General features: G+C 43.2%; 1 protein-coding gene across 3 annotated transcripts in view; it reads left to right on the top strand.

The window, feature by feature from the left end:
* Nucleotides 1-2,789: 2,789 nt before the first annotated feature.
* LOC140714952 (tripartite motif-containing protein 16-like) overlaps nucleotides 2,790-27,335 on the top strand; it is a 49,410-nt gene continuing 24,864 nt past the window's right edge. The window contains exons 1-2 of one of the 3 annotated variants that reach the window (XM_073026644.1): nucleotides 2,790-2,895; nucleotides 3,036-3,730. In XM_073026644.1, the coding sequence (XP_072882745.1) occupies nucleotides 3,146-3,730 (585 nt within the window). In that variant the 5' untranslated portion in view covers nucleotides 2,790-2,895; nucleotides 3,036-3,145. Of the gene's footprint in view, nucleotides 3,731-27,335 lie in introns of all 3 variants that reach the window. The other 2 variants (XM_073026645.1, XM_073026643.1) reach the window with 2 other exon arrangements.

Here is a 27,335-nt window from a genome sequence, read left to right as displayed (position 1 = left end):
GTGGTGTGGCATCAGCATCGAACTTTAAGACAAATGGTCATGAGTTAGTTCAGATCTGGCTGGCTCCTTGCACGCTTTCCACCCGTGCTATGTTAAGCATCAAGCTGGCAACTCAGCCTCGTAAAATACAGTCAAATGCTACGGAAACGGCAAAAGCGCCGCCCAATGCGCCACAAGGCATGAAATGGAACAAGAACTGTATGCAATACTCAAGATGTGGCCTGACTAGAGTTTTATAAAGCTGCAACATAACTTGGTGACTTGAACTCAGTTCCTCTGCTAACAAAGGCAAGCACATAATACATCTTCTATCTTAAGTGGAACTCCCTTATTTTACACAGCAACCCTGTAGATTCTAGATGTTTCCACAAGAGGAAGCATCTTTTTCACATCCACCCCGTCACGAAGCCTCAGGACAGTCTATTCTCCACTCACTTTTATGAACTCTGATGGATACATGCACAACCTGTTTGACTTTTCTTCATAAAACAAACTTGCCTATGTGGCTTGTCGAACATAAAAATATTCACAGTGTATTCACAGCGTCCTACCTATCTACATCTTGCCTTAAAGATGGAGACCAATCCTATTCACGGTAATCCAGCCATAGTCTCACCAATGCCCAATATAATATCTGTATTTTCATATTCAGATTCTATTTCAATAAATATCTTTCTGTTAACTTTTATAGAACATAGAACAGTACAGCACATTACAGGCCCTTCAGCCCACAGTTGTGCCGACCCTCAAACCCTGCCTCCCATATAACCCCCACCTTAAATTCCTCCGTATACCTGTCTAGTAGTCTCTTAAACTTCACTAGTGTATCTGCCTCCATCACTGACTCAGGCAGTGCATTCCACATACCAACCACTCTCTGCCTTGGAGTTTGTCCTTTCAAAGTGTACCACCTCACACTTCTCTGGGTTGAACTCCATCTGCCACTTCTCAGCCCACTTCTGCATCCTATCAATGTCTCTCTGCAATCTTCGACAATCCTCTACACTATCTACAACACCACCAACCTCTGTGTCATCTGCAAACTTGCCAACCCACCCTTCTACCCCCACATCCAGGTCGTTAATAAAAATCACAAAAAGTAGAGGTCCCAGAACAGATCCTTGTGGGACACCACTAGTCACAACCCTCCAATCTGAATGTACTCCCTCCACCACGACCCTCTGCCTTCTGCAGGCAAGCCAATTCTGAATCCACCTGGCCAAACTTCCCTGGATCCCATGTCTTCTGACTTTCTGAATAAGCCTACCGTGTGGAACCTTGTCAAGTGCCTTACTAAAATCCATGTAGATCACATTCACTGCACTACCCTCATCTATATGCCTGGTGTCCTCCTCAAAGAACTCTATCAGGCTTATTAGGCTCGATCTGCCCTTCACAAAGCCATGCTGACTGTCCCTGATCAGACCATGATTCTCTAAATACCCATAGATCCTATCTCTAAGAATCTTTTCCAACAGCTTTCCCACCACAGACGTTTCCTTTTTACTTGGCCTATAGTGAATCACACGTCAGTGTACCCAGATCACTCAACGTTATCGAATTTTGAAGTCTCTCACCATTTAGCTAACATATTTTTACCCCTATCAAAATGGACAATTCCACATTTATCCACAGTTTCCCAGATCTTTGCCTACTCACTTAATCTATCTCTATCCCTTCAAAGCCTCCCAATATCCTCTTTCCAACGCACTTCTCCACCTATCCTAGTGTTGTCAGTAAATTAGCAATATTACCTTCAGTGCCTTTGCAACAGTTGAGCCCCCACCGTGCACAATCCTTGTGCTACATCCACTCAACATGTCTTGCCAACCAGAGAAAGGATTGAGCACACCTCCCATTCCCTGTTAGCCAGCCAATTTTTTATCCACACCATTGTTGCTTCCTGACTAAGAACATTTATTTTCTGAAATGACATTCGATGTGGTAGCTTGTTAATCTATGCAAGATCTATGCAAACTCTGCCCTCTTGCTCTCTCTTATCCACGGCAAGTGTTACTTCTTCAAAGAATTCAAATAAATTGTTCATTGTTTTACCTTTCACCAAACTAATTTAACCTTACCCAAGTAATTTAAACTCGCGGTAACATTAGCAGCAGCTTCTAACATTCTTTCCCCTCTGACAGGCTAACAGTCTCGGCCTTTCCACCCCTGGCCTCACTCTCCTTTGTGAATACACGAGTCACATTCCCCATTTTCCAATTCCTAAATCTGGTAAATTTGGAAAGTTAAAACCAATACATCCACTGTCCTCACCAGCCACTTCTGGAATGAAGTATGTCAATATGCAAAGACCGACACAGACCACAGGTTTTGGCAGTTTGCTCTGTGCTGACTTCCCTGGTGATGGTAATTTTCCAAAATGTTTTCCTCCCCCTCCACTCACCAATTTAAAACTCATTCTTTGATGCTCCCCGTAGACAGATGTAGGAATAAGTGTTTGGTTCTCTGTCCATTGGCAGTTGGACCCCTGTCACTGATTTATCGATGGTCTCCTTTTAAAGAATGAGTTTACAGTAAAATCAAATCAAATCTCTAGGGGTTCAATTAATTTAACTATTAGTTTCTCCTTTTCAATTCTAAATGCCTTTATTTCCAGCATGTTTGAAGTTCCTCATCAACTGTTGCTTTCTGGACTAGGAGAGGGTTAACAGTTCCACCCCCAGCAGCATTTGATGGCATTGACCCCTCCCCTGGTCGGCAGCTGAGACCATTTATATTGTGGCATTCTGTGCGTGTGTAAAGAGACTGGGGGAAGAATTCATGCAGTGGTGGAGTCAATTCCCCTTTAAGCTATTGCTGCTGGGATAACAGGCAAGCACAGATGTCATTCCGATAAAACCTAAAGGAATGTTGGTAGCTGGCTTGTGTAACTGAGTAAGTTAAGGGTGGGGCTCCTTGATTATGCTGTAACAAGACTTTTTGTGTAAGATTTAAATATGAAAAGTTAAAACTGAAACTTCTGCTGTTGCAAAAGTTTTGAGTCAATGACATCAGTCTGTGCTATTGGCTTCTAGGTAGATCATTAATGAAAAATTCCCGGAACCGCTGCCAGCTTTTCCTGTCAGTCTTTTGCTTGTCTGGACTGGTGAGGCTTGTTTTGGATTTTCTCTCTTTCCCCTGAGGAATGGCGGTGTCTAAAGTCTCTATTTCCGAAGCCAAACTCTGCTGCGCCATTTGCTTGGACCTCCTCAAGTCTCCTGCCACCATCCCGTGCGGCCACAACTTCTGTATGGAATGTATCGGGAGGTGCTGGCACCAGGATGGGAGATCGGAGACCTTCCGGTGCCCCCAGTGCCGGGAGACGTTCAGCTCCAGACCTTCCCTGTCCAAGAACACCATTCTCTGTGAGATCGTGGAGGATTTCACCACCTCGGATTCCTCCTCTGCCTCAAATGATGCCACTGGCCCTCAGGATGTCCTGTGTGACTTCTGCACTGAGCAGAAGCTGAAGGCAGTCAAGTCATGCGTGGTTTGCATGGCCTCTTTCTGCCAGCTTCACCTCTTGCCCCACGCCAGCAACCCGGTCTTCAAGGACCACCGCATCATCAGCCCCATCAGCGATATTGAGGCCAGGAAGTGCCCAAGCCATCGGAAACCGCTGGAGGTCTTCTGCCGGACCGACCAGATGAGCGTCTGCTGTTTGTGCGCCATCAACGAGCACAGACAACACGAGACGGTGTCCTTGGAGGAGCAAGTCAGCGAACTAAAGGTATCAGTTTTAAAGCCTGCTGCATGCGCAGTAGGACAAGTTTGTACATTGGTTTTAAGGAAAGAAAGTAAGTTAACCCTTTGTGACTTAGGAGTTCGAATGTTCCTGTGTGGTGACAGCATTGAAAATATTGCACTAAAGGCATACAGAAAAACAGTTCTAGTTAACCGCAGAGACCAAGAAACTCAGGGAGCAGCATCTCAGCCAAAAACATTGACCGTTTATTTTCTTCCATGGATCTGTTTAATCTGCATTTTGTTTCTCCAGAATTTTGTTTGTGTTGCTATTGATATAAATCTCTGTTGTAGTTCTATATCGGGCATACCCGAACTCGTCCATGCCTACTGTTTCCTAGTGAGCCGGTCCATCTGCCTGCGTTTGACTCATAGCCTCTAAACCCCACCCTTTTCATGTACTCTAAATGCCTTTTAACTGTTGCTAACGTGACTGCCTCAAGCACTATTTCTGGCAGCTGGTTCTAAATACGCACCACTCTTTGTGTGAAAAAGCTACACCAGAATCCTTTTTAAATCTCACACCTTTGATCTTAAACCGACCCTAGATACCCCATTGTTTTAGCAGCCACTCCAGAGGCAAAAAGACACGTGCTTTCACCCTGTCTATGCCCCTAATGATCTTGTGGACCTACAGTATATCAGGTCACCTTTCAATCTCCTACATTCCAGGGAATAAAGTCCTTATCTCTGCAACCTCTCCTTGTAACACATAAGTCCTGGCAACAACCTGGTAAATCTTTTCTGCAATCTTTCCTGCAACAGATTGACCAATACTATACGTAATACCTCACATGAGGTGAAGAATTACCTGAACTTTGTCACATACTGGTTAACCCATAATCAATTACACTTCCTTATTTCAGATTTTCAGACAACGTAATAGCTTTCCCCCTTTTAAAGGCTCATTGTTGATAATTTTTAAAGTGATTGGCACCTCTATGATCCCCAAGTTTTTAATTGCTAATTAGACTGTCAATGGGAACCAGATTTGTCAGATCTAGAATCTCTGGTCTAAGTGTGGTCAGACTTTCTTGGAACTGATTTGTTTTCACAGATGTCCAGAGTCACCCTATTATCTGGAGAACTGTGGAAAAATATTGGACTATGGAAGTATAGTATCTGGATCAGCATCACACTGTATGCTCAGGAAAATGGATACAATTCAAAGTCAAGCATTAAGATTAGGATGGCTGCCATTGGGAGCTGAACGTCCAAGGATATACAGTGTATCAGAAAGATAGGTTAGTAGGCAGAGGGGGTGGTGTGGCCCTGTGTATAAGAAACAATATAAAATCATTAGAAAGGGATGACATAGGATCAGTAGGTGTAGAGTCTCTGTGGGTTGAGTTAAGAAATGGCAAGGGTAAAAGGACCCTGATGGCAGTTGTTTACAGGTCTCCAAACAGCAGCCGGGATGTGGATGACTCCATGGCTGCGTGAAGCACCAGAGGTGGATTTTCAATTATTCGAAAGGAGACAGAAAAATAGAGATTCCTGCACATGTTGGTATTAAAGAGGAAGAGCAAGTGGATAAATTCACAAAGGAGGCAAATAGACAAGCAGGTGTGGGCATTCAAATAATTTACATTAAAGGAGGAATGAAAAACATAATTGACAGCAAAATTTAAAATAAAAGTGGAGAAAACAATGTGATGAAGAGAGAACAGAAAGATCTTTATAATATCTAGAAAGAAGTGGGATGGTCGAAACACAGGAAAGATCAGGAAGAACAAAGGTCTTTGTAATAGAAATAGATTCAAATTTAAATATACAGTATAGGATTTAGATATCGTGACCCACATTGCAGTTCAGAAGGTGGTGGTAATGCACCTTAAAGCTGTTTGCCAACCGCCATAAAACCTCCGAAGAGGAAGATGAACTGTGGAAATTTTGCATAGAGTTAAGCTGGAATCTAACTGAGGGTTAGAGTGGTTTCATGTAGAATAGCAGCAACCTGTGACTGTGCAGGAACTAATTAAAGGGTTCGTGTGGTTTGTGTAAAGAAGAACAAAATAGTCAGGTTGCAATGACCTTATCTGTGAGCATTTCCAAGAAACCGTGAATGAATGGGCATTTGTTTTAAATGGCAATGAATTGAACAGTAAATGGAGAGTTAACAGAGCTATCCAGAAGGTCCAGAACTTCAGTTGTGTATACAGTAAGTAGGATAAGCTGTTGCTGGGCTAGTTTCAAGCATTGGTCCAGTTTTCAACAGTGGCCTTGTTGGTAACTAGCAAACAGATGTTGGTTTCTACTAGTAAAAGCAGAGGATGCTGGAAACACACAGCCAGCTGGTCAGTGTCTGGAGAGAGAATAGAAGAACCAGCTAGCCAGTTTATGTCTGTGGAGAGAGAATGGTATACCCAGCTAGCTAGTCAGCATCTATGGAAAGAGAATGGAACACTCAGCTAGCCAGTCAGTGTAAGTAGAGGGAGAATTGAACACCCAGCTATCCAGTCAGCATATGTAGAGAGAGAATAGCAGAGTTAATGTGTCAGGGCTGATGATCTTTAATCAAAACTGGCCAGATATGACATAAACTGGAACAGCCTCAGGGTGAAGCAATGGTTCCCAATCTGGGGTCTATGGACGCCTTGCTTAATGCTGTTGGTTCATAGCATAAAAAATGTTGGCAACCCTTGGAGTAAAGGGACATCCCAAATAACTGCAATGAGGAAAAATTTCTTCAGACAGAGGGTGGTGAACTTCTGGAATTCATTGCCACAGACAGCTGTGGAGGCCAAGTTATTGAGTGTATTTAAGGAAGAGATTAATACATTCTTGATTGGTTCCAGGTTTAAGAGTAACAGGGACAAGGCAGGAGAATGGAGTTGAAACCACTATTGAAGGATGAACAGACTCAATGGGCTGGATGGATAATTCTTCTCCTGTATCTAATGGACCTCTCATTATCTGAAATTGTTGGATCCAATGTTGATTGCTGTAGACTGCAGAAGACAGTTGTGGGTTTGGGGAGGAGTGGGCAGAGCGATTTGGTGGGAGTGGATGGGGTTGATGATTACGTGACGACTATTCTAATTACCAAGAGAGTTCTCCTCTGTGATCCTTACCTCAGTTTACATACCATCGAAGTATGTACAGAGGAGATGTCAGGGGTAAGTTTTTATACAAAGAGTGGTGAGTGTGCGGAATGAGCTGCCGGCGGCAGTGGTGGAGGCGGATATGATAGGTCTTTTAGGAGACTCCTGGATAGGTACATGGAGCTTAGAAAAATAGAGGGCTATGGGTAACCCTAGGTAATTTCTAAAGTATTTACATGTTCGGCACAGCTTTGTGGGCTGAAGGGCCTGTATTGTGCTGTAGGCTTTCTATCTTCTAAAGGCAGATGTTAAGCAAGCAATTGATGCACTGATTGCCATAATCATCAAGCACTAAGCAGTCCACCCTGATGCCTTTCAAATAATTGTCGCAGACTGCAGCCAGGCTTGTTTGAAGAATTCTCGGCTTAACAACTTCTCACTTGCAGCACCAGGGTCCCAGCACACTCCACTACTGTTACACTGTGACTAGGAATGCCTACCATTCCATGCCTAGACTGCTTAATTGTCCTCCTCCTACCTGTATTCAGGCAAAGGCTTCAGAAATAAGGACAGCAAAATGATGTTTGCAGGGGGCAAAGGAGAGGCTATGGGATTGCTTTGACTGCTTACAGATACACCACGGTTGTCACTGACTTTATAAGAACAGTCATAGATGAGTGTGTCCCACAAAATCATTCAGAGTTTTCCCCAACCAGAAGCCCTCCGCAATCTATTAAGGGCCAGATCAGTGGCATTCAGATCTGGTGACCAAGTTAAATACAAGAGGTCCAGGTATGATCTCCAGAAAGCCATCTCACATGCGAAGTGACAATTCCAGACCAAACGTGAAGGATGCTCAACAGCTGTGGTAGGACTTGAGTGTTGTTGTCTCCTGCAAAGTGAAGCCAAGTGACATAGGTGACAGCAAGACTTCACTTGCAGATGAGCTGCCACAAAACTCCAGATAAGGCCTCACCAACATTTCATACAGTTGCAACCTACAATCCTAACTCCAGTACTCAATACATTAATTTATGAAGGCCAATGTGTCAAAAACTTTCTTTATGACCTTATCTACCTGTAATGGCACTTTCAAGGAATTATGGATCTGTATTCCCAGATCCTTCTGTTCTACCACACTCCTCTGTGCCCTACTGTTCATCATGTAAAACCTACCCTAACTGATCCTCAGAAAATGCAACACCTCAAACTAGTCTGCATTAAATTCCATCTGTCATTTTTCAACCCATTTTTCCATCTGGTCCAGATCCCACTGCAAGCTTTGATAGTCCTTCTCACTGTCCACTTTCATCCTAAATCTTGGTGTCATCCGCAAATTTGCTGATCCATTTAACCACATTATCATCCAGATCATTGATAAAAACCAACCAACAAAGGACCCAGCAGCAATCCCTGCTGCACTCCACTAGTCACAGACCTTGTGTCAGAAAGGCAACCATCTACTACCACTCTCCAGCTTCTCCCACAAAGCCATTGTCTAATCCAATTTACTACTTCATATTCAATGCCAAGTGGCTGAACCTTCTTGACCAATTTCCCATGTAGGACCTTGTCAAAGGCCTCGTAGAAAACATCCACTGCCTTACCTTCATCAACTTTCATGGTGACTTCCTCAAACACTCTATAAGATTGGCTAGACACAACTTAAAATGCACAAAGCCATGTTGACTATCCTTAATTAGTCCATGTCTATCCAATACTTATATACCCAGTTCCTTAGAATACCTTCCAATAACTTGCCAACTACTGATGTCAGGCTCACCAGCCTATAATTTCCTGGTTTATTGTTAGTGCCTTTTTTAAACCACAGAACAACATTAGTTATCCTCCAATCCTCGGCACCTCACCCATGGTTAAGAATGTTTTCAATATCTGTTAGGGCCTCTGTAATTTTTGCACTAGCTTCCTACAGGGTCCAAGGGAACACCTTTTCAGCCCCTGGAGATTTCCTCTGTAATCTGTATAGGGTCCATGATTTCACTGTTATATTGCCTCACATCTACTGACTCTGTGTCTGCCTCACGAGTAAATATAGATGTAAAAGAAACATTTAAGATCTCCCCCATCTCAGCTCCATGCATAGATTACCCCTCTGATCTTCCAGAGGACCAATTTTCTCCCTTGCTATCCTTTTGTTCTTAACACATCTATAGAGGCCCTTAGGATTCTCCTTCTCCTTGTCTGTTAGAGAAACTTCATGTCTTCTTTTAGTATTCTTCATTTCCTTCTGAAGTTTTCTCTTGCATTTCTTATACTCCTCAAGCACCTCATTTGTTCCTACCTGCCTATACCTGCTATGTACCTCCTTATTTTCTTAACCAGGACCTCAATATCTCTCAAAAACCAAGGATCCATAAACCTGTTATCCTTGCCTTTTATTCTGAGAGGCACAAACTCTGTACTTTCATAATTTCACTCTTGAAAGCTTCTCACCAAATACACTTTTGCCAGAAAACACCCTGTCCCACACCAAACTTGCCAAATCCTCTCTGATATCATCAAAATTAGCCTTTCTCCAATTTAGAATCTCAACTCGGACCAGACCTTCCCTTTCAGTGGCGCTATGATCATTAAACACAGTGTTGCCCTACATAAACTTGTGTTACCTGCCCTTTTTCCTGAACACACCTGACAAACTCTATCCCATCCAGCCCTTTTACAGTACAGTCGGTCCTCCTTATCCGCGAATTCAACCAACTGCGAATCGCGAAAACCCGGAAGTGCTCTTCCAGCACTTGTTTGAGCATGTACAGACTTTTTTTCTTATCATTATTCCCTAAACAATGCAGTATAACAACCATTTTACATAGCATTTACATTGTATTGGGTATTATTAGTAATCTAGAGATGATTTAAAGTATACGGGAGGATGTGCGTGGGTTATCGTGGATCAGGATCGAAAAAAATTGGAAGTTCTCTTACTAAGTAAGTCGGAACAGGAACATCCGGTATTATTTAGCGTCAGTTAGTCAAACGTTTGCATTCGTATATAGTATATATTTTACCTTTCTATGCATATAAATCACTTAAGAACGTATGTTTCAGTGCTGGGCTCGGGAAGTTCCCGAGTTCAATCTAGTGACAGATCGCTATGGAGTGCGCTCTCCACTGTGCCGGGGTTGGTGTGGAGGATCAAAAACCCAAAAACCCAAAACCCAATAATTAAACCTCTGCGTTGCTTAGTAATAATTGTAGCTTTCATCGGGGCAGCACCTTTCTCACTTTATCCTTTAAAATTGTTCCGATCGTTGACTGACGTAGCCTAATGCTTTCCCAATGACCGATGGCGTTTCACCTCTTTCGGATCGCTTTATTATTTCCACTTTATTTTCAATCGTTATCGTGATTATTTTTGTGAACAGAAACAGTGTGGATTCAGATCTCTGCCGCTGGATCCTAATGCACTGAGACAGGTTAAATAAGGTCTTGGGTTCTGCTGTGTCCTAAGGTCCACCGGATTGATACAGGTTGAATAAGGGGCTTGAGCATCCATGAATTTGGTATCTGCGAGGGTTCCCGTAACCAGCCCCTCACGGATAAGGAGGGCAGACTGTATGGGATTCCCAGTCAATATGTGGACACCTATTACAACCATATGTTTCTTGCAACAGTCTGCAATCTCTCTGCAAATTTGCTCCTCTAAATCCTACGAACTGTTGGGTGGTCTGTAATATAATCCTTAACATGGACATAAGACATAGGAGCAGAATTAGGCCATTGGCCCATTGAGTCTGCTCCGCCATTCAATCATGGATGGTCCTTTTTTTTTAAATCTCCTCCTCAACCCCAGTTGCTAGCTTTCTCCTGTAACCTTTGATGCCATATCCAATAAAGAACCTATCAATCTCTGCCTTAAATACACCCAATGATCTGGTCTCCATAGCTGCACGTGACAACAAATTCCACAAATTCACCACCCTTTGGCAAAATAACGTTCTTATTCCGAGGAGCTCTCCAGTCTGTCCTGACTAAACACTGCTGTGACATTTTCCCTGAATTGTAATACACCCCTCTCCCTTTAATCCCTCCTGCTCTGTCACGTTTAAAACAACAGAACCCCAGAATATTGAGCTGCCAGTCCTTCCCCTCCTGCAACCAAGTCTTACTAATGGCTATAATGTCATAATTCCACGTGCTGATCCATGCCCCTAAGCTCATCTGCTTTTCCTACAATACTCCTTGCATTGAAATATATGCAGTTCAGAACATTTGACCCACTATGCTTAATTTTTGATTCCTGACTTTGTATGTAGGCTTAACAATCTTCCTCCACAACCACACCACTATGTGTTCTGGAACTCAGTTTCTAAAACCCCTGCAGCTCTAGTATAACCCACCACCATGTAGCACTAGCAAACCTTCCTGCTGGGATATTAGTCCCCCTCCGATTGTTCAGGTGCAAACAGTCCCTTTGTACAGGGGACCACTTTCCCTGAAAGAGAACTCAATGATTCAAAAGTTTGAAGCCCTCTGTCCTGCACTATCTCCTTTGTCACAAGTTAATCTGTATAATTTTCCTATTTCTGACCTCACTTGCACATGGTACAGGTATCAATGCTATCAATTGTGATGAGGCATCCCACTACCACACGCTCTTTTAGGAAGTGGACTCCTGAAGCTGAACAGGCCCTGAGAGACTGCTTCGGTACTACTAACTGGGATGTACTGCAAGGGGGGCTCTGTGGGGGCGTTGAGGAGGTCACTGAATGCACAACGGACTATATTAACTTTTGTGTGGATGCCGTTGTCCCTGTTAGAACTGTTCGCTGCTATCCCAATAATAAGCCCTGGATCACTAGTCACATCAAAGGCCTCCTAAACCAGAAGAAGAGGGCCTTTAAAGATGGTGATCGGTTGGAGCTTAAAAGAGTTCAGAAGGAACTCAGAGTACAGATAAGGGGGGCAAAGGAGCAGTATAGGAGGAAGCTAGAACAAAAGCTGCAGAAAAAAAGCACGAAGGAGGTGTGGGATGGGATGAAGATCATCACCGGATGCGGTGCAAAGCGGGGGGCGAACATAAGTGGAGATGTGGAGAAAGCGAACCAGCTGAACAACTTCTTCAACAGGTTCGACAGCTCAATCTCATCCTCACCGCAGAAATCCACACCAGGCTTACTTCCCTCACAGGAAAATAGCCACTCACAGGAGACCTTGCCCATGCCCAGGATTACGGCTGCACAGGTGGAAGGTCAACTGAGGAAGATCTGTACCAGCAAGGCGGCTGGACCGGATGGAGTTTCCCCACGATTACTGAGGGCCTGTGTGACTGAGCTGGGAGAACCACTACAGCGCATCTTCAACATGATCCTGGAGCAGAGAAGAGTACCCAGACAGTGGAAAACATCCTGTATTGTCCCGGTACCGAAGAAACCACAACCAAAGGAGTTGAATGACTTCAGACCTGTTGCCTTGACGTCGCACGTGATGAAGACCATGGAGCGGCTGATAATACAGAATCTGAGGCCACAAACCAGGCACGCCCAGGATCCTCTTCAGTTTGCGTATAAGGAGAAGGTGGGAGTGGAGGATGCTATCACGTATTTGCTGCACAAATCACTCTCTCACCTAGATGGGGCCAGTTGTGCTGTGAGGATTACATTCCTTGACTTCTCTAGTGCCTCTAACACCATCCAGCCCAAGATCTTAAGGCACAAACTAACGGAGATGGGAGTAGACTCTCACATGGTGGATTGGATAGTGGACTACTTGACAGATAGACCTCAGTATGTGCGGTTGGGAGACTGTAGGTCTGACACGGTGGTCAGCAGCACAGGAGCGCCGCAGGGAACCGTACTCTCTCCGGTCCTGTTCACCCTGTACACATCAGACTTCCAATATAACTCGGAGTCCTGCCATGTGCAGAAGTTCGCTGATGACACGGCCATAGTGGGGTGTGTCAGGAATGGACAGGAGGAGGAGTATAGGAAACTGATACAGGACTTTGTGATATGGTGCAACTCAAACTACCTGCGTCTCAATATCACCAAGACCAAGGAGATGGTGGTGGACTTTAGGAGATCTAGGCCTCATATGGAGCCAGTGATCATTAATGGAGAATGTGTGGAGCAGGTTAAGACCTACAAGTATCTGGGAGTACAGTTAGACGAGAAGCTAGACTGGACTGCCAACACAAATGCCTTGTGCAGGAAGGCACAGAGTCGACTGTACTTCCTTAGATGGTTGGCGTCATTCAATGTCTGTAGTGAGATGCTGAAGATGTTCTATAGATCAGTTGTGGAGAGCGCCCTCTTCTTTGTGGTGGCGTGTTGGGGAGGAAGCATTAAGAAGAGGGACGCCTCACGTCTTAATAAGCTGGTAAGGAAGGCGGGCTCTGTCGTGGGCAAAGTACTGGAGAGTTTAACATCGGTAGCTGAGCGAAGGGCGCTGAGTAGGCTACGGTCAATTATGGAAAACTCTGAACATCCTCTACATAGCACCATCCAGAGACAGAGAAGCAGTTTCAGCGACAGGTTACTATCGATGCAATGCTCCTCAGACAGGATGAAGAGGTCAATACTCCCCAATGCCATTAGGCTTTACAATTCAACCGCCAGGACTTAAGAACTTTTTAAAAGCTATTATTAATGCTTTTTGAGATAGTGATTTAGATGCATATCATATTTTTTACTGAGTTAAGTATTGTATGTTATTAGTTTTGCTACAACAAGTGTATGGGACATTGGAAAAAAAGTTGAATTTCCCCATGGGGATGAATAAAGTATCTATCTATCTATCATAAACTTGGAGGTCTTGTTCTTTAACTTGGCACCTAACTTGTTCGCAGGACCTCATCACCCATTCTACTCATGTCATTGGTACCAACATGGACCATGACCTCTGGCTGCTCACTTTTCCTCTTAGGAATACTGTGCACTCGATCTGAGATGTCCCTGACCCTGGCATCCGGGAGGCAACAAATCATCCAAGAGTCTCATTCTTGTCCACAGAAGCTTCTTTCTATTCTCTTGACCAACAAATCCTCTATCACCACAGTTTACCTCTTCTCCCCCTCTCCCCTTCCCTTCTGAGCCACCTACCTACAGGAAAGATGTAAATAAGATTAAAAGAGTTTAAAGAAAATTTACAGGGATGTTGCTGGGATTTGAGAACCCAAGTTATAGGGAAAGGTTGAACAGATTAGGACTTTATTCCATAGAAGATAGAGGATTGAGGGGAAATTGTTAGAGGTACACAAAGTTTTGAAGCTATAGGTGAATTGAATTCACTTTATTTCTTACATCCTTCACATACATGAGTAACAATCTTTACGTTGTGTCTTCCTTTAAATGTGCAATGTGCAAACATAGTAATTTATTATAAATAGAACAGTCAATGTAATATAGAGTACACGCAAGTTAGCGTGAGATTATCAGTCTGATGGCCTGGTGGAAGAATGAAAGCAGGCTTTTTCCACTAAAGTCTTGGGTTAAAGGTAGAAGGTGAAATCTTTAAAGGCATATTGAGGGGGGAACTTCTTCACTTGAAGGGTGGTGAGTGTGTGGAATGAGCTGCTAGTACAACTGCTGGATGCAGAGTTGATTTCAACAGTTAAGAGAAATTTGGACAGGTACATGGATGAGAGGGACAAGGAGGCTATGATTCAGGTGCAGATCAGTGGGACAAGGTGAATTAATGATTCAGCACAGATTAGATGGGCTGAAGGGCTTGTTTCTGTTCTATAACACTATGACTCTATGACCCTGTGATTTCAGTCTTTGAGGCTGACGTGAGTGCATCCTTTGGGAGGGTGAACCCATGAAAGCATCCAGTCTTGACGGGGTATCTGGCTGAGTACTAAAGGCCAGTGCTGATCAACTGGTTGGTGTGTTCACAGACATCTTTAGCCTCTTGCTTCGGCAATCTGTAATAACCACCTGCTTCAGTCAGGCTTCAGTGCCAAAGATAAACATGATAACAGGCATCATTGGCTATTGCCCACTAGCTCTTACATCCACTGTGATGAAGTACTTGGAGAGGTTTATGATGGAACGCATCAACTCCTGCCTGAGAAGCGACCTGGATCCACTCTAATTTGCCTACAATTACAAGGTGTCAACAACAGATGCCATTTCATTAGCTCCTCACTCAATCCTGGAACATCTGGACAGTGAAGATTCTCAAAACTAGTCAATAAGTTTCAAGTCTTGGGCCTCAATACCTCTTTCAGCAACTGGATCCTTGATTTCCTCACTTACAGACCCCAGGCAGTTCTGATTGGCAACAATATCTCTTCTGTGATCTCCATCAGCACAGATGCACACAAGTCTGTGTGCTTAGACCCCCTGTTCTGCTAGCTTTACACTTATGACTCTGTGGCTAAGCACAGCTCCAAAGCCATATTCACGTTTCCTGATGACACCACTACCAATTGGCCGAATCAAAGGTGATGACAGATCAGCATATAGGAGGGACATTGAAAACCTGTCTGAGTGGTGCTACAACAAACCCTCATTCAAAATCAGCAAGATCAAGGAGCTGATTATTGTCTTCAAGAGGAGGAATCAGAGATCTATGAGCCACTCGCTTTCGAGGTCCTTATCAGGGTGGAGAGGGTCAGCAATTTTAAATTCCTCAGTGTTATCATTTCAGAGGATCTGTCCTGGATCCAGCATGAAAGTACCTTTATGAAGAAAGCATGGCAGCACATCTACTTTTTAGAAGTTTGTGAAGATACGGCAGGACTTTTTAAACTTTGGCAAACTTCTATAGCTTCATGGTGGAGAATATACTGACTGGTTCCATCACAGCCTGGTAAGGAAGCACCAAAGCCCTTGCACAGAAAGCCCTACAAAAGTAGTGGATACTGCCTAGTCCATCATGGGTAAAGTCCTCCCCTCCATTTAGCATATCTACACAGAGTGTAGCATCCATCATCAAGGACCTTCACCCCCACCCAACTATCCAAGCCATGCTTTCTTCTCACTGCTATATTGCTATATTTCTATATTCTGTATTATATAGCTATATTCTTATTGCTATATTTCTACACTATTCTTCGTTGGTGCGGCTGTAACGAAACTCAGTTTCCCTCGGGATCAATAAAGTATGCCTGTCTGTCTGTCTGCTGCCATCAGGAAGAAGGTACAGGATCCACAGGACTTACACCACCAGATTCAGGAACAGTTATTACCCCTCAACCATCAGGCTCTTGAACCAGAAGAGATAATGCCACTCATCTTAATTTATCCCAACACTGAACTGTTCCCACAACCTATGGACTCACTTTTCAGGACTCCTCATCTCGTGTTCTTGATTTTTTTGCTTATTTATTCATTATCATTACTTTTATTTCTTTTTTTTTCTCTCTTTTTGTACTTGCTCAGTTTGTTGTATTTGCACACTGGTTGAACACCCAAGTTGGTTTTTGCACATTGGTTGTTTGTCCGTCCTGTTGGGTGCAGTCTTTCATTGAATCCATTGTGTTCCTTAATTAACTATGATTAATAAATCTCAGGGTTGTATATGGTGACATAGATGTACTTTGATAATAAATTTACTTTGAACATCCAACTTTTGAACTTTGTGGTTGAAGTTGGAGGTGGAGAGTTGTAGGATAGAGGAGTAGGTGGGGCCTAAGGTTGGTTGGGATTGGGCAACATGTTAAGGTTGTGAAGATTGTTCTCTGAGTAGGAATATGGAGATGCAGGATAATTCCCTTGAGAGATACTGGGGTATTAACTGTGCTAAATTTCACAATCAGAGTTAGAATTAGGTTGAATATCATTGACATATGTCGTGAAATTTTTTGTTTTGAGGCAGCAGTACATTTCAATACATAATAAAGATAACAATAAATTAAAATAAATATATGTATTTATAGCATTGGAGAGGGATAGGAACAGACAAATTAGGAAAGCTTTTAATTGGAGTAAGGGGAAATGTGAAGCTGTCAGGTAGGAACTTCACGTACAAAAGCTGGATGAACTCAGCAGGTTGGGCAGCATCCGGGAAGCATAAATTGGGAAATGTACGGCAGAAATGTGGCAAATGTTCGGGGGATATTTGCATGGTGTTCTGCATAGGTACATTCCAATGAGACAGGGAAAGGATGGTAGGGTACAGGAACTGTTGTGTACAAAGGCTGTTGAAAATCTAGTCAAGAAGAAAAGAAAAACTTACAAAAGGTAAATGATAGATAAAAATAGGTAATGATAGAGATCTAGAAGATTATAAGGCTAGCAGGAAGGAGCTTATGAATTAAATTAGGAGAGCCAGAAGGGCCATGAGAAGGCCTTGGCGAGCAGGATTAAGGAAAACCCCAAGGCATTCTACAAGTATGTGAAGACCAAGAGGATAAGACATGAAAGAATAGGACCAATGAAATGTGACAGTTGAAAAGTGTGTATAGAATCAGAGGAGGTAGCAGAGATACTTAATGAAAAGTTTGCTTCAGTATTCACTACAGAAAATGATCCAGGCGATTGTAGTGATGACTTGCAGCAGACTGAAAATCTTGAGCATGCAGATATTAAGAAAGAGGATATGCTGGAGCTTTTGGAAAGCATCAAGTTGGATAAGTCTCCAGGACTGGATGAGATGTACCTCAGGCTACTGTGGGAGGTGTGGGAGGAGATTGCTGATCCCCTGGCAATGATCTTTGCATCATCATTTGGGATGGGAGAGGTTCCAGAGGATTAGAGGGTTGCAGATGTTGTTCTCTTATTCAAGAAAGGGAGTAGAAATAACCCAGGAAATTATAGACCAGCGAGTCTTACTTCAATGGTTGGCAAGTGGATGGAGAAGATCCTGAGAGGCAGGATTTATGAACATTTGGAGAGGCATAATATGATGAGGAATAGTCAGCATGGCTTTGTCAAAGGCAGGTCTTGCCTTATGAGCCTTATTGAATTTTTTGAGGATGTGACTAAACACATGGATGAAGGAAGAGCAGTAGATATAGTGTATATGGATTTCAGCAAGGCATTTGATAAGGTACCCCATGCGAGGCCTATTGAGAAAGTAAGGAGGCATGGGATCCAAGGGGACATTGCTTTGTGGATCCAGAACTTGCTTGCTCACAGAAGGCAAAGTGTGGTTTTAGACGGGTCATATTCTGCATGGAGGTCGGTGACCAGTGGGGTGCCTCAGGGATCTGTTCTGGGACCCATTCTCTTCGTAATTTTTATAAATGACCTGGATGAGGAAGTGGAGGGATGGGTTAGTAAGTTTGCTGATGACACAAAGGTTGGAGGTGTTGTGGATAGCGTGGAGGGCTGTCAAAGGTTACAGCAGGACATTGATAGGATGCAAAAATGGGCTGAGAAGTGGCAGAGAGAGATCAGCCCACATTAGTGTGAGGTGCTTCATTTTGGTAGGTCAAGTATGGCAGAATATAGTATTAATGGTAAGACTCTTGGCAGTGTGGAGGATCAGAGGGATCTTGGGGTCAGAGTCCATAGGACACTCAAAGCTGCTACGCAGGTTGACTCTGTGGTTAAGAAGGCATACAGTGCATTGGCCTTCATCAATCGTGGGATTGAGTTTAAGAGCTGAGAGGTAATGTTACAGCTTTATAGGACCCTGGTCAGACCCCACTTGGAGTACTGTGCTCAGTTCTGGTCACCTCACTACAGGAAGGATGTGGAAACTACAGAAAGGGTGAAGAGGAGATTTACAAGGATGTTGCCTGGATTGGGGAGCATGCCTTATGAGAACAGGTTGAATGAACCCGGCCTTTTGTCCTTGGAGCAGCGGAGGATGAGAGGTGACCTGATAGAGGTGTACAAGATGATGAGAGGCATTGGTCGTGTGGATAGTCAGAGGCTTTTTCCCAGTGCTAAAGTGGCTAACACAAGAGGGCACAGTTTTAAGGTACTTGGAATTAGGTACAGAGGAGATGTCAGAGGTAAGTTTTTTACGCAGAGAGGTGAGTGCGTGGAATAGGCTGCCGGCAACAGTGGTGGAGATAGATACAATAGCATCTTTTAAGAGACTTTTGAATAGGTACATGAAGCTTAGAAAAATAGAGGTCTATGGGTAACCCTAGGTAATTTCTAAAGTAAGTACATGTTCAGCATAGCTTTGTGGTCCAAAGGGCCTGTATTGTGCTGCAAGTTTTCTATGTTTCTATGTATACAGTGCCTATAAAAAGTATTCACCCCACCCCCCCCCACCCCTGGAAGTTTTCGTGTTTTATGGTTTTACAACATTGAATCACAATGGATTTAATTTGGCTTTTTTTTTGACACTGATCAACAGAAAAAGACTTTCATGTCTATGTGAAACAGATCTCTATGAAGTGATCTAAATTAATTACAAATATAAAACACAAAATAATTGGTTGCATAAGTATTCAGCCATTCAAGTCAGTATTTAGTAGATCCACCTTTGGCAGCAATTACAGCCTTGAGTCTGTGTGAATAGGTCTCTATCAGCTTTGCACATCTGGCCACTGCAATTTTTCTCCATTCTACTTTACAAAACTGCTTAATCTCTGTCAGGTTGCATGGAGATCATGAATGAATAGCCCTTTTCAAGTCCAGCCACAAATTCTCAATTGGACTGAGGTCTGGACTTTGATTTGGCCACTCCAGGACATGAACTTGGTTGTTTTTAAGTCATTTCTGTGTAGCTTCGGTTTTATGCTTAGGGTTATTGTCTTGCTGGAAAACAGAACTTCTCCCAAGTCGCTGTTCTCTTGCAGACTGGAAGTCCAACTGCTGGTGAGTCAGTATCCTGGCAAAGCTACACCCTGTAATTTACTGCATTCATTTTACCCTCTACCTTCATAAGGCTGGGCCTGCTGCAGTGCAGCATCCCCACAGCATGATGCAGCCACCACTGTGCTTCATGGTAGGGATGGTAGGGATGATGTGCGGAGCTTGGCCTATGTCAAGCATAACGTTTAGTCTGATGGTCATAAAGCTTAACTTTGGTTTCATCAGACCATAGAAGTTTCTTCCAGCTGACTTTAGAGTCTCCCACATGTCTTCTGCCAAACTCTAGCTGAAATTTCATTTGAGTTTTTTTTCAACAATGGCTTTCTCTTTGCCACTCTCCCATAAAGCTGTGACTGGTGAAGCACCCGGGCAACAGTTGTTGTATGCGCAGTGTCTCCCATCTTAGCCACTGAAGCTTGTAACTCCACCAGAGTTGTCATAGTTCTCTTGGTGGCCTCCCTCATTAGTCCCCTTCTGAGGACGGCCTGCTCTAGGCAGATTTACAGCTGTGCCACATTCTTTCCATTTCTTGATGATTGAGTTAACTGTACTCTTAAGAGATATTCAGTGACTTGGAAATTTTCTTATATCCATCTCCTGGCTTGTTCTTTTCAATAACCTTTTCACGGAGTTCCTTGGTGTGTTCTTTTGTCTTCAGGGTGTAGTTTTTGCCAGGATACTGACTCACCAGCAGATGGACTTTCCAGATACAGGTGTACTTTCACTATAATCAGTTGTAACACCTTGACTGCACACAGGTCTCCAAAAACAGATCCCCATTCAACTTATTATAGAAACATAAAACCAATTGGCTGCACCAATGATGATTTGTTGTGTCATATTAAAGGGGGGGGGGGAGGTGAATATTTATGCAATCAATTATTTTGCATTTTATATTTGTTATTAATTTAGATCCCCTTGTAGAGATCTGTTTTCACTTTGACACAAAATAATCTTTTTCTGTTGATCAGAGTCAAAAAAGCCAAATTAAATCCACTGTAATTCAATGTTAGAAAACAAAAAAACACAAAATTTTCCAAGGGTGGGGGGGGGAATACTTTTTATAGGCAGTCTATATGCGTGTGTGAGTGTGTGTGTATGTGTGTGTGTGTGTATATATATATATATATATATATATGTGTGTGTGTGTGTGTGTATATATATATATATATATATATGTATATATATGTGTGTGTGTGTGTGTGTGTGTGTGTGTGTATATATATATATATATATATATATATAAAATCTGTAATGCTAACAGAGCAAAAAAAGGGAAAAATATCATGAGGTTGTGAGGTAGTTTATATGGATTAATTGTCCATTCAAAAATATGATGGTGGGTGGGAAGAAGCTGTTTCTGAAACAATGTGTGTCTTCATGCTTTTGTACTTCCTTGATGAAGTCCTGGGCTATAATGATGGATGCCTCCTTGTGAAGGTATTCTGAATGCTGGGGAGGCTAGTGCCACGATAGAGCTGGCTGAGTTTACAACTTTCTGCAGCTCTTTCTGATCCTGTGTAGTGGCCCCTCCGTACCATATGGTGATGCAACCATTTGGAATATTTTCTACAGTTTATCTGTAGAAAGCTGCGAGAAGCTTTGAAGACATATCAAATCTCCTGAAATATAACTGCTGTCAATTTGTAATTGCATCAATATGTTGGGCCCAGGCTAGATCTTCAAAGATATTGACGCTCATAAACTTGAAATTGCTTGCACTTTCCTCCACTGATCCCTCAATGAGATCTGGTGTGTGTTCCCTCATCTTACCTTTTCTGAAGTACACAATTGGTTCTTTGGTTTTACTGACATTAAGTGCAAGGTTGTTGCTGTGACACCACTCAACCAGTTGATCTATCTTACACCCTCCTCATTACCATCTGAAATTTTGTCGACAATAGCTGTGTCATCAGCAAATTTATAGATGACATTTGAGCTGTGCCTAGCCACACATTTGTAGGTGTAGAGAGAGTAGAGCAGTGGGCTAAGCACGCATCCTTGAGGTGCACCAGTGTTGATTGTCAGCGAGGAGGAGTTGTGATTTCTGATCCACGTTGGTGGTCTCCTGGTGAGGAAGTCAAAGATCCAGTTGCAGAAGGAGGTATAGAGGCCCAGGTTTTGGAGCTTGTTGATTAGAACTGAGGGTATGATTGTGTTGAACTCTGAGCTGTAGTCAATAAACAGCAGCCTGATGTAAGGATTACTGTTGTCCAGGTGACCCAAGGCTGAGTAGGCAGCAGCGGGATTGCATCAACTGTTGACCTATTGCGGCAATAGGCAAATAGCAGCGGGTCCAGGTCCTTGCCTAGGCAGGAGTTGATTCTAGTCATGACCAACCTCTCAAAGCACTTAATCACAGTAGATGTGAGTGCAAATGGGTGACAATGACTGAGGCAGCTCTTACTGCTCTTCTTGGGCACAGGTATGATTGTTTCCCTTTTGAAGCAGGTGGGAAACTCTGACTGCAGCAATAAGAGACTAAAGATATCCTTGAACATTCTCTGCAAACCTGCTAACAGCAAGCCTTCAGATTTATTATCACTGAGCAAATAGCATGAAGTTTGTTGTTTTGCAGCAGTGGTACAGAGTACATAACACACATTTTATAGTAGATAAAATTACAAAAATAAATAATGGAAAAGAAAGGAATAATATGGTAGTGTTCATGGTTCATTCAGAAAGGATGAAGCGGAATGTGGGTCTTCAGGCTCCTGTAGCTCCTCTAACCAGAAGAGGGCATGTCTGGATGGCGAGAGTCTTTGGTGCTGGATGCCACCTTAAGTCACTGTCTGTATTATGGGGAGGGTTGTGTCTGTGATGGAGCTGACTGAGTCTACAACTCTCTGCAATCCTGGGCATTGGAGCCTCCATACCAAGCAGTGGGAGTCAAGTCTAATCTCTGCATCTTATCAGACTGACTCTACCTCTGATCCACACCACCCCAGGGAACCAAGCAAGCATCGTGTAGAATCCTGCTGGTTTCATAGTTGTTGTTGTTGTACTTGCATATAAGAGAACAGAACCCTGTCTGAGGGCAGTTCATTGACATGTGGGGCATTTTGGGTTATGGGAGAGGTGTTATGAAACCTCCCAATTCACTTCAAGAAGCTTGGGTTATAAGAAAAGAAGGAATATTGAGACTGGGAAAATAACTATTCAGTACTTTAGTGTATTAGGGAGAACCCAAGTCTAATAAATAATTTAACAAAATCTGTCACTCAGATCAAAAGTTATAACGTGAATCTAAGTATTTAGCTCTCATTAGCTTTGACTGTATAAGACAAGTTAGTTAAAGACACTCATCAAATTCGAACATGACGGGGTGTCGTATGCCACATGCTTTCTTCACCAGAAAGAATGGCAACAGCTGCAAAGGTTGGTCAAGGGTGGTTCTTTGCAAGTGAAAGGACATGGGCTGATGGGATTATTTTAAAAGTGAGATTAGGAGAGTTCAGGGCAGGCAGGCAGGATTGGGGAACCGAATGTTGAGGGATATTGAGGCTTTGGTCAGGAAAAAAGTGGATATAGGTTAGGTATAGGCAGCTGTGACTGAGTGAGTCCCTTGAGGAGAGTGAGAGAATTAGGAGTGTACATAAGGAGGAAGTTGGGAGAGCATAAAGGAGATATGAGATATCCTTAGACACAAGGCAAAGGGGAGTCATACTGTAAGAGATTAAGAGCAAAAGGACAAATGGGGAGAGAGTAGGTTCTTTTTGAAAATCAGTGTGATAATCTATCTGTAGAGCCATGAGACATGGGTGAGGCCTTAATTGAATAGTTCTGCCCTGTACTTATGATGGAGAAGGGTGTGGTTGCCGCTGAGTTCAGGGAAGAGAGTAGTGATATAGTGAAGCACATTGACATTACAAAAGAGGAGGTGCTGGCTCTTGAAGTGCATAAAGGTGGATATATCCTTGGTCCTGCACAGGTATATCATGTTGTTGCCCATGTATATCATGTTGTTGGAACAATTGGAGGAGATTGTGGGGACCTGGCAGAGATTTTGTATCACCATTAGTCACAGGGAAGGTACAGGAAGACTGTAAAATGGCTAATATTGTGTCTTAATTTAAGAAAGATTGCAAGGCCAAGCCAAGGGACTCTAGGCCAGTGAGATTTACCTCAGTGGTGGGAAAATTACTGGGATCTGAGGAATGGGATTTATTTATATTTGGAAAGGCAATGGCTGATTAGGGAGAGTCCATATGGCCGTGTTCCTGGGAAATCATGTCTCACAAATTTGAGTTTTTTGAGAAGGTGTTTTAGGATTAATGGGGGCAGGGCAATAGGCATTGTTGGCATGGACTTTATCAAGGCCTTTGACGAGGTCCCACATGGAAGGCTATTCCATGTGATCCAGGGTAAGATACAAAATTGGATATGTTATTGACTTGGTGGCAAGAAGCAAAGGGTGGATAGGGAGGATTACTTTACAGTTTGGAGGCCTGATGTGCTAAAGAGTTTAATGCTGTGTCTTTTATTGTTCATCATGTATGTTAATAATTTGGAAGAGATTGTATGTGGCATGATTAGTAAGTGTACAGAGTACTCCAAAATTGGTGGTATAATGTACAGTGAAGAAGGTTGTCTAAGGTTACAAAAAGATTTAGATCAACTGGTAAAGTAGAATAAGGAATGACGGATGGAATTTTACTCGGGGAAAGTGTGAAGTGAGCAGGGTGTACAGTGAATTTTAGGGCCCTGGGGAGTGTTGAACAGAGAGATCTTGGGGTACAAGTACACAGTTCTCTGAAAGTAATGACACAGTGAGTCAGCTGATGGAGAAAGCATGTGGCATACTTAACTTCATCAGCCGAGGCAATGAGTATAAGGGTTGGAATGTGGTGTGACAATTATAGAAAACATTTGTTGGGCCACACTTCAGAGTATTGTGTGAAGTTCTGACTGCCCTGTTAGAGGAAGGATGTATTTAGACTAGGAAGGTGCAGAAAAGATGCACAGGATTGTTGCCTGGACTGGAGGGCTTGTTTTACAAAGAAAAATTTGTTTGGCTAGGACTGATTTCCCAGGAGTGAAGGAGTCTGAAGTATGTCAAATCATGATGGGTGTAGATAAGGTGGATAGTTGCAATCTTTTTACTCAGGGTGGGGGAGTCTATAGGTTTAATGTGAAAGGGGAAGGATTTAAAGGGAACCTAAGGATCAAGTTTTTCACACAGAAGATGGTGGGTGTATGAAATGAGCAGCCAGAGGAGGTGGTTGGAAGTGAGTCAATTTCAAAGGAATTATTGCAGGTACACGGATAGGAAAAGTTTAGAAGGATATGGATCAAATAGAAGCCATCAAGATTAGCATAGACAGACATCTTGGTCAACATGGATAAATTAGGCCATATGTCTACACTGTATAACTCTATGAATCTAATCTACAGTTAAAATTAAGAGGGCCGATGAAAACTTGAGGAACTTGGCAATCCTTTAAAGTGTGGAAGGTGTCAAAGAGGGAAGAGTTGTGGGGTGATGGGAGGGCTGGTGGTATTCAGAGTGAAGAACTTCATTTAGTTTCAGATGGTCATGAGGGAGAGTGAGGTCAGGAGGAGGAATCCCTCAAGTGATCAAGGTCTCGGAGAGAGGATGGTGAAGGTTGAGTGTGTGAGGAGGTCAGTGTGACATTGAGAATGTGAAGCTGGATGTGTTGGTGAACTGTGAACTGTTGCAGGGCAGGGCCCAGAGATGGTGTGTGTGTCTGGGAGTTGGAATACAGTGACTAGTTTTAGTGAAGTTGTACAGTGGTCACATCAAATTGGAGGAGCCCACAGTAAATAGCCAGGGCAGGGAGGCAGGGCCATGGAGGAGGGGCTTGGCAGATGGTGACTGAGATTGAGTACCACAACCTGGAACAGCCACCTTGGCCCAGATACACTGAAAGGCTTGTCTTGCACACTGTTCATACAGATCAATTCATTACACAGTGCATTGAAGTGGTACAGGGTAAAACAAATAACAGTGCAAAATAAAGTGTAACAGCTGCAGAGAAAGTGCAGTGCAAGGCAGACGGTAATGCACAAGGTCATACTGAGGTAGATTGGAAGGTCAATTAGATCGTATCATCATAAGGAAACAATCCAAAGACTTATAACAGTGGGTTAGTAGTTGTCCTTGAGCCTGGTGGTACAAAGTTCAAAGTAAACTTGGTATCAAAGTACATGTATATCATCTGAGATTCATTGTCTTGTGGGCATTCACATTAAATACAAGAAACACAATAGAATCAATGAAAGACTGCATCCAATAGGTTGTTGATTATGCTGGCTGATTTGTGGAGGCAGTGAGAAATGTAGACAAAGTCCAAAGAGGGGAGACCAGTTGCCATGATGTGCTGGGCAGTGTCCACAATTCTGTGTGCCCATTCCCATCAGCACCATGCATATTCTACCACTCACAATACATTAGGTGCTATCTGCAGTAGCTAATTAACTCACTGAGAGGAAACTGGAGTATCCTGAGGAAACCTATAGAGAGAACGTGCAAACTCCACATGGACAACAGCAGAGGCTTGGGCTTGAACCAAGTCTTGTTGATGGAAAGCAATGTATGGCTGCTCCACAAGAATTCCAAATGCAACCCTCTGTAAATTACAGTGGTTTGTGTTGTTAGCCATAAACTTTCTTAACTCTCTTAGACCTTAAGACCACAGGAGCCGAATTAGGCCATCTGGCCCATCGAGTCTGCTCCACCATTCAATCATGACTGATACTTTTTTTTCACTCCTCCTCAACCCCAGTTCCCAGCCTTCTCCCTGTAACCTTTGATGCCATATCCAATCAAGAGCCTATCAATCTCTGCCTTAAATACACCCATTGACCTGTTCTCCACAGCTGCATGTGGCAACAGATTCCACAAATTCACCACCCTTTGGCTAAAGAAATTTATTTATCTCTGTTTGAAAGGGCACCCCTCTATCCTGAGGCTCTGCCCTCTTGTTCTAGACTCTCCCACAATGGGAAAACATCCTTTCCACATCTATTCTGTCTAGCCTTTCAAGATTTGAAAGGTTTCAATGAGATCCCCCCTCATCCTTCTGAATTCCAATGAGTACAGACCCAGAGCCATTAAATGTTCCTCGTATGATAACCCTTTCATTCCTGGAATCATCCTTGTGAACCCCCTTTGGACCCTCTCCAATGCCAGCATATATGTTCTAAGACGAGGGGCCCAAAACTGTTCACTATACTCAAGGCGAGGCCTCACCTGTGCCTTATAAAGCCTCAGCATCACATCCTTGCTCTTGTATTCTAGATCTCTTCAAATAAATGCTAACATGGCAATTGCCTTCCTCACCACCGACTCGACCTGCATGTTAACCTTTAGGGTGTTCTGCACAAGGACTTCCAAGTCCCTTTGCATCTCAGATTTTAGAAAATAGTCCACACATTTATTTCTACTACCAAAGTGCATGACCATGCATTTTCACCTATGCTCTGTCCACCAGAGAAAGCAGGATCTCCCAGTGGCCACACATTTTAATTCCACGTCCCATTCCCATTCTGATATGTCTATCTGTGGCCTCCTCTAACTGTCAAGATGAAGCCACACTCAGGTTGGAGGAACAACACCCTATATTCCATCTGGATAGCCTCCAACCTGATGGCATAAACATTGATTTTTCTAACTTCCGTTAATGCCCTTCCTCCCCTTCTTACCCCATACCTTATTTATTTATTCCCCCTCCTTTTTTTTCTCTCTCTCTGCCCATCACTCTTTGCCTGTTCTCCATCTCCCTCTGGTGCTCCCCTCCCCCTTTCTTTCTCCCTAGGCCTCCCATCCCATGATCCTTTCCCTTCTCCAGCTCTGTATTTCTTTTGCCAATCACCTTTCCAGCTCTTAGCTTCACCCGACCCCCTA

The sequence above is a fragment of the Hemitrygon akajei genome, chromosome 22, assembly GCF_048418815.1.
Source record: "Hemitrygon akajei chromosome 22, sHemAka1.3, whole genome shotgun sequence".
Taxonomy (NCBI): Eukaryota; Metazoa; Chordata; class Chondrichthyes; order Myliobatiformes; family Dasyatidae; genus Hemitrygon; species Hemitrygon akajei.
The sequence above is the reverse complement of the archived record's forward strand: the minus strand, read 5'-3'. Positions and strand labels throughout refer to the sequence as shown.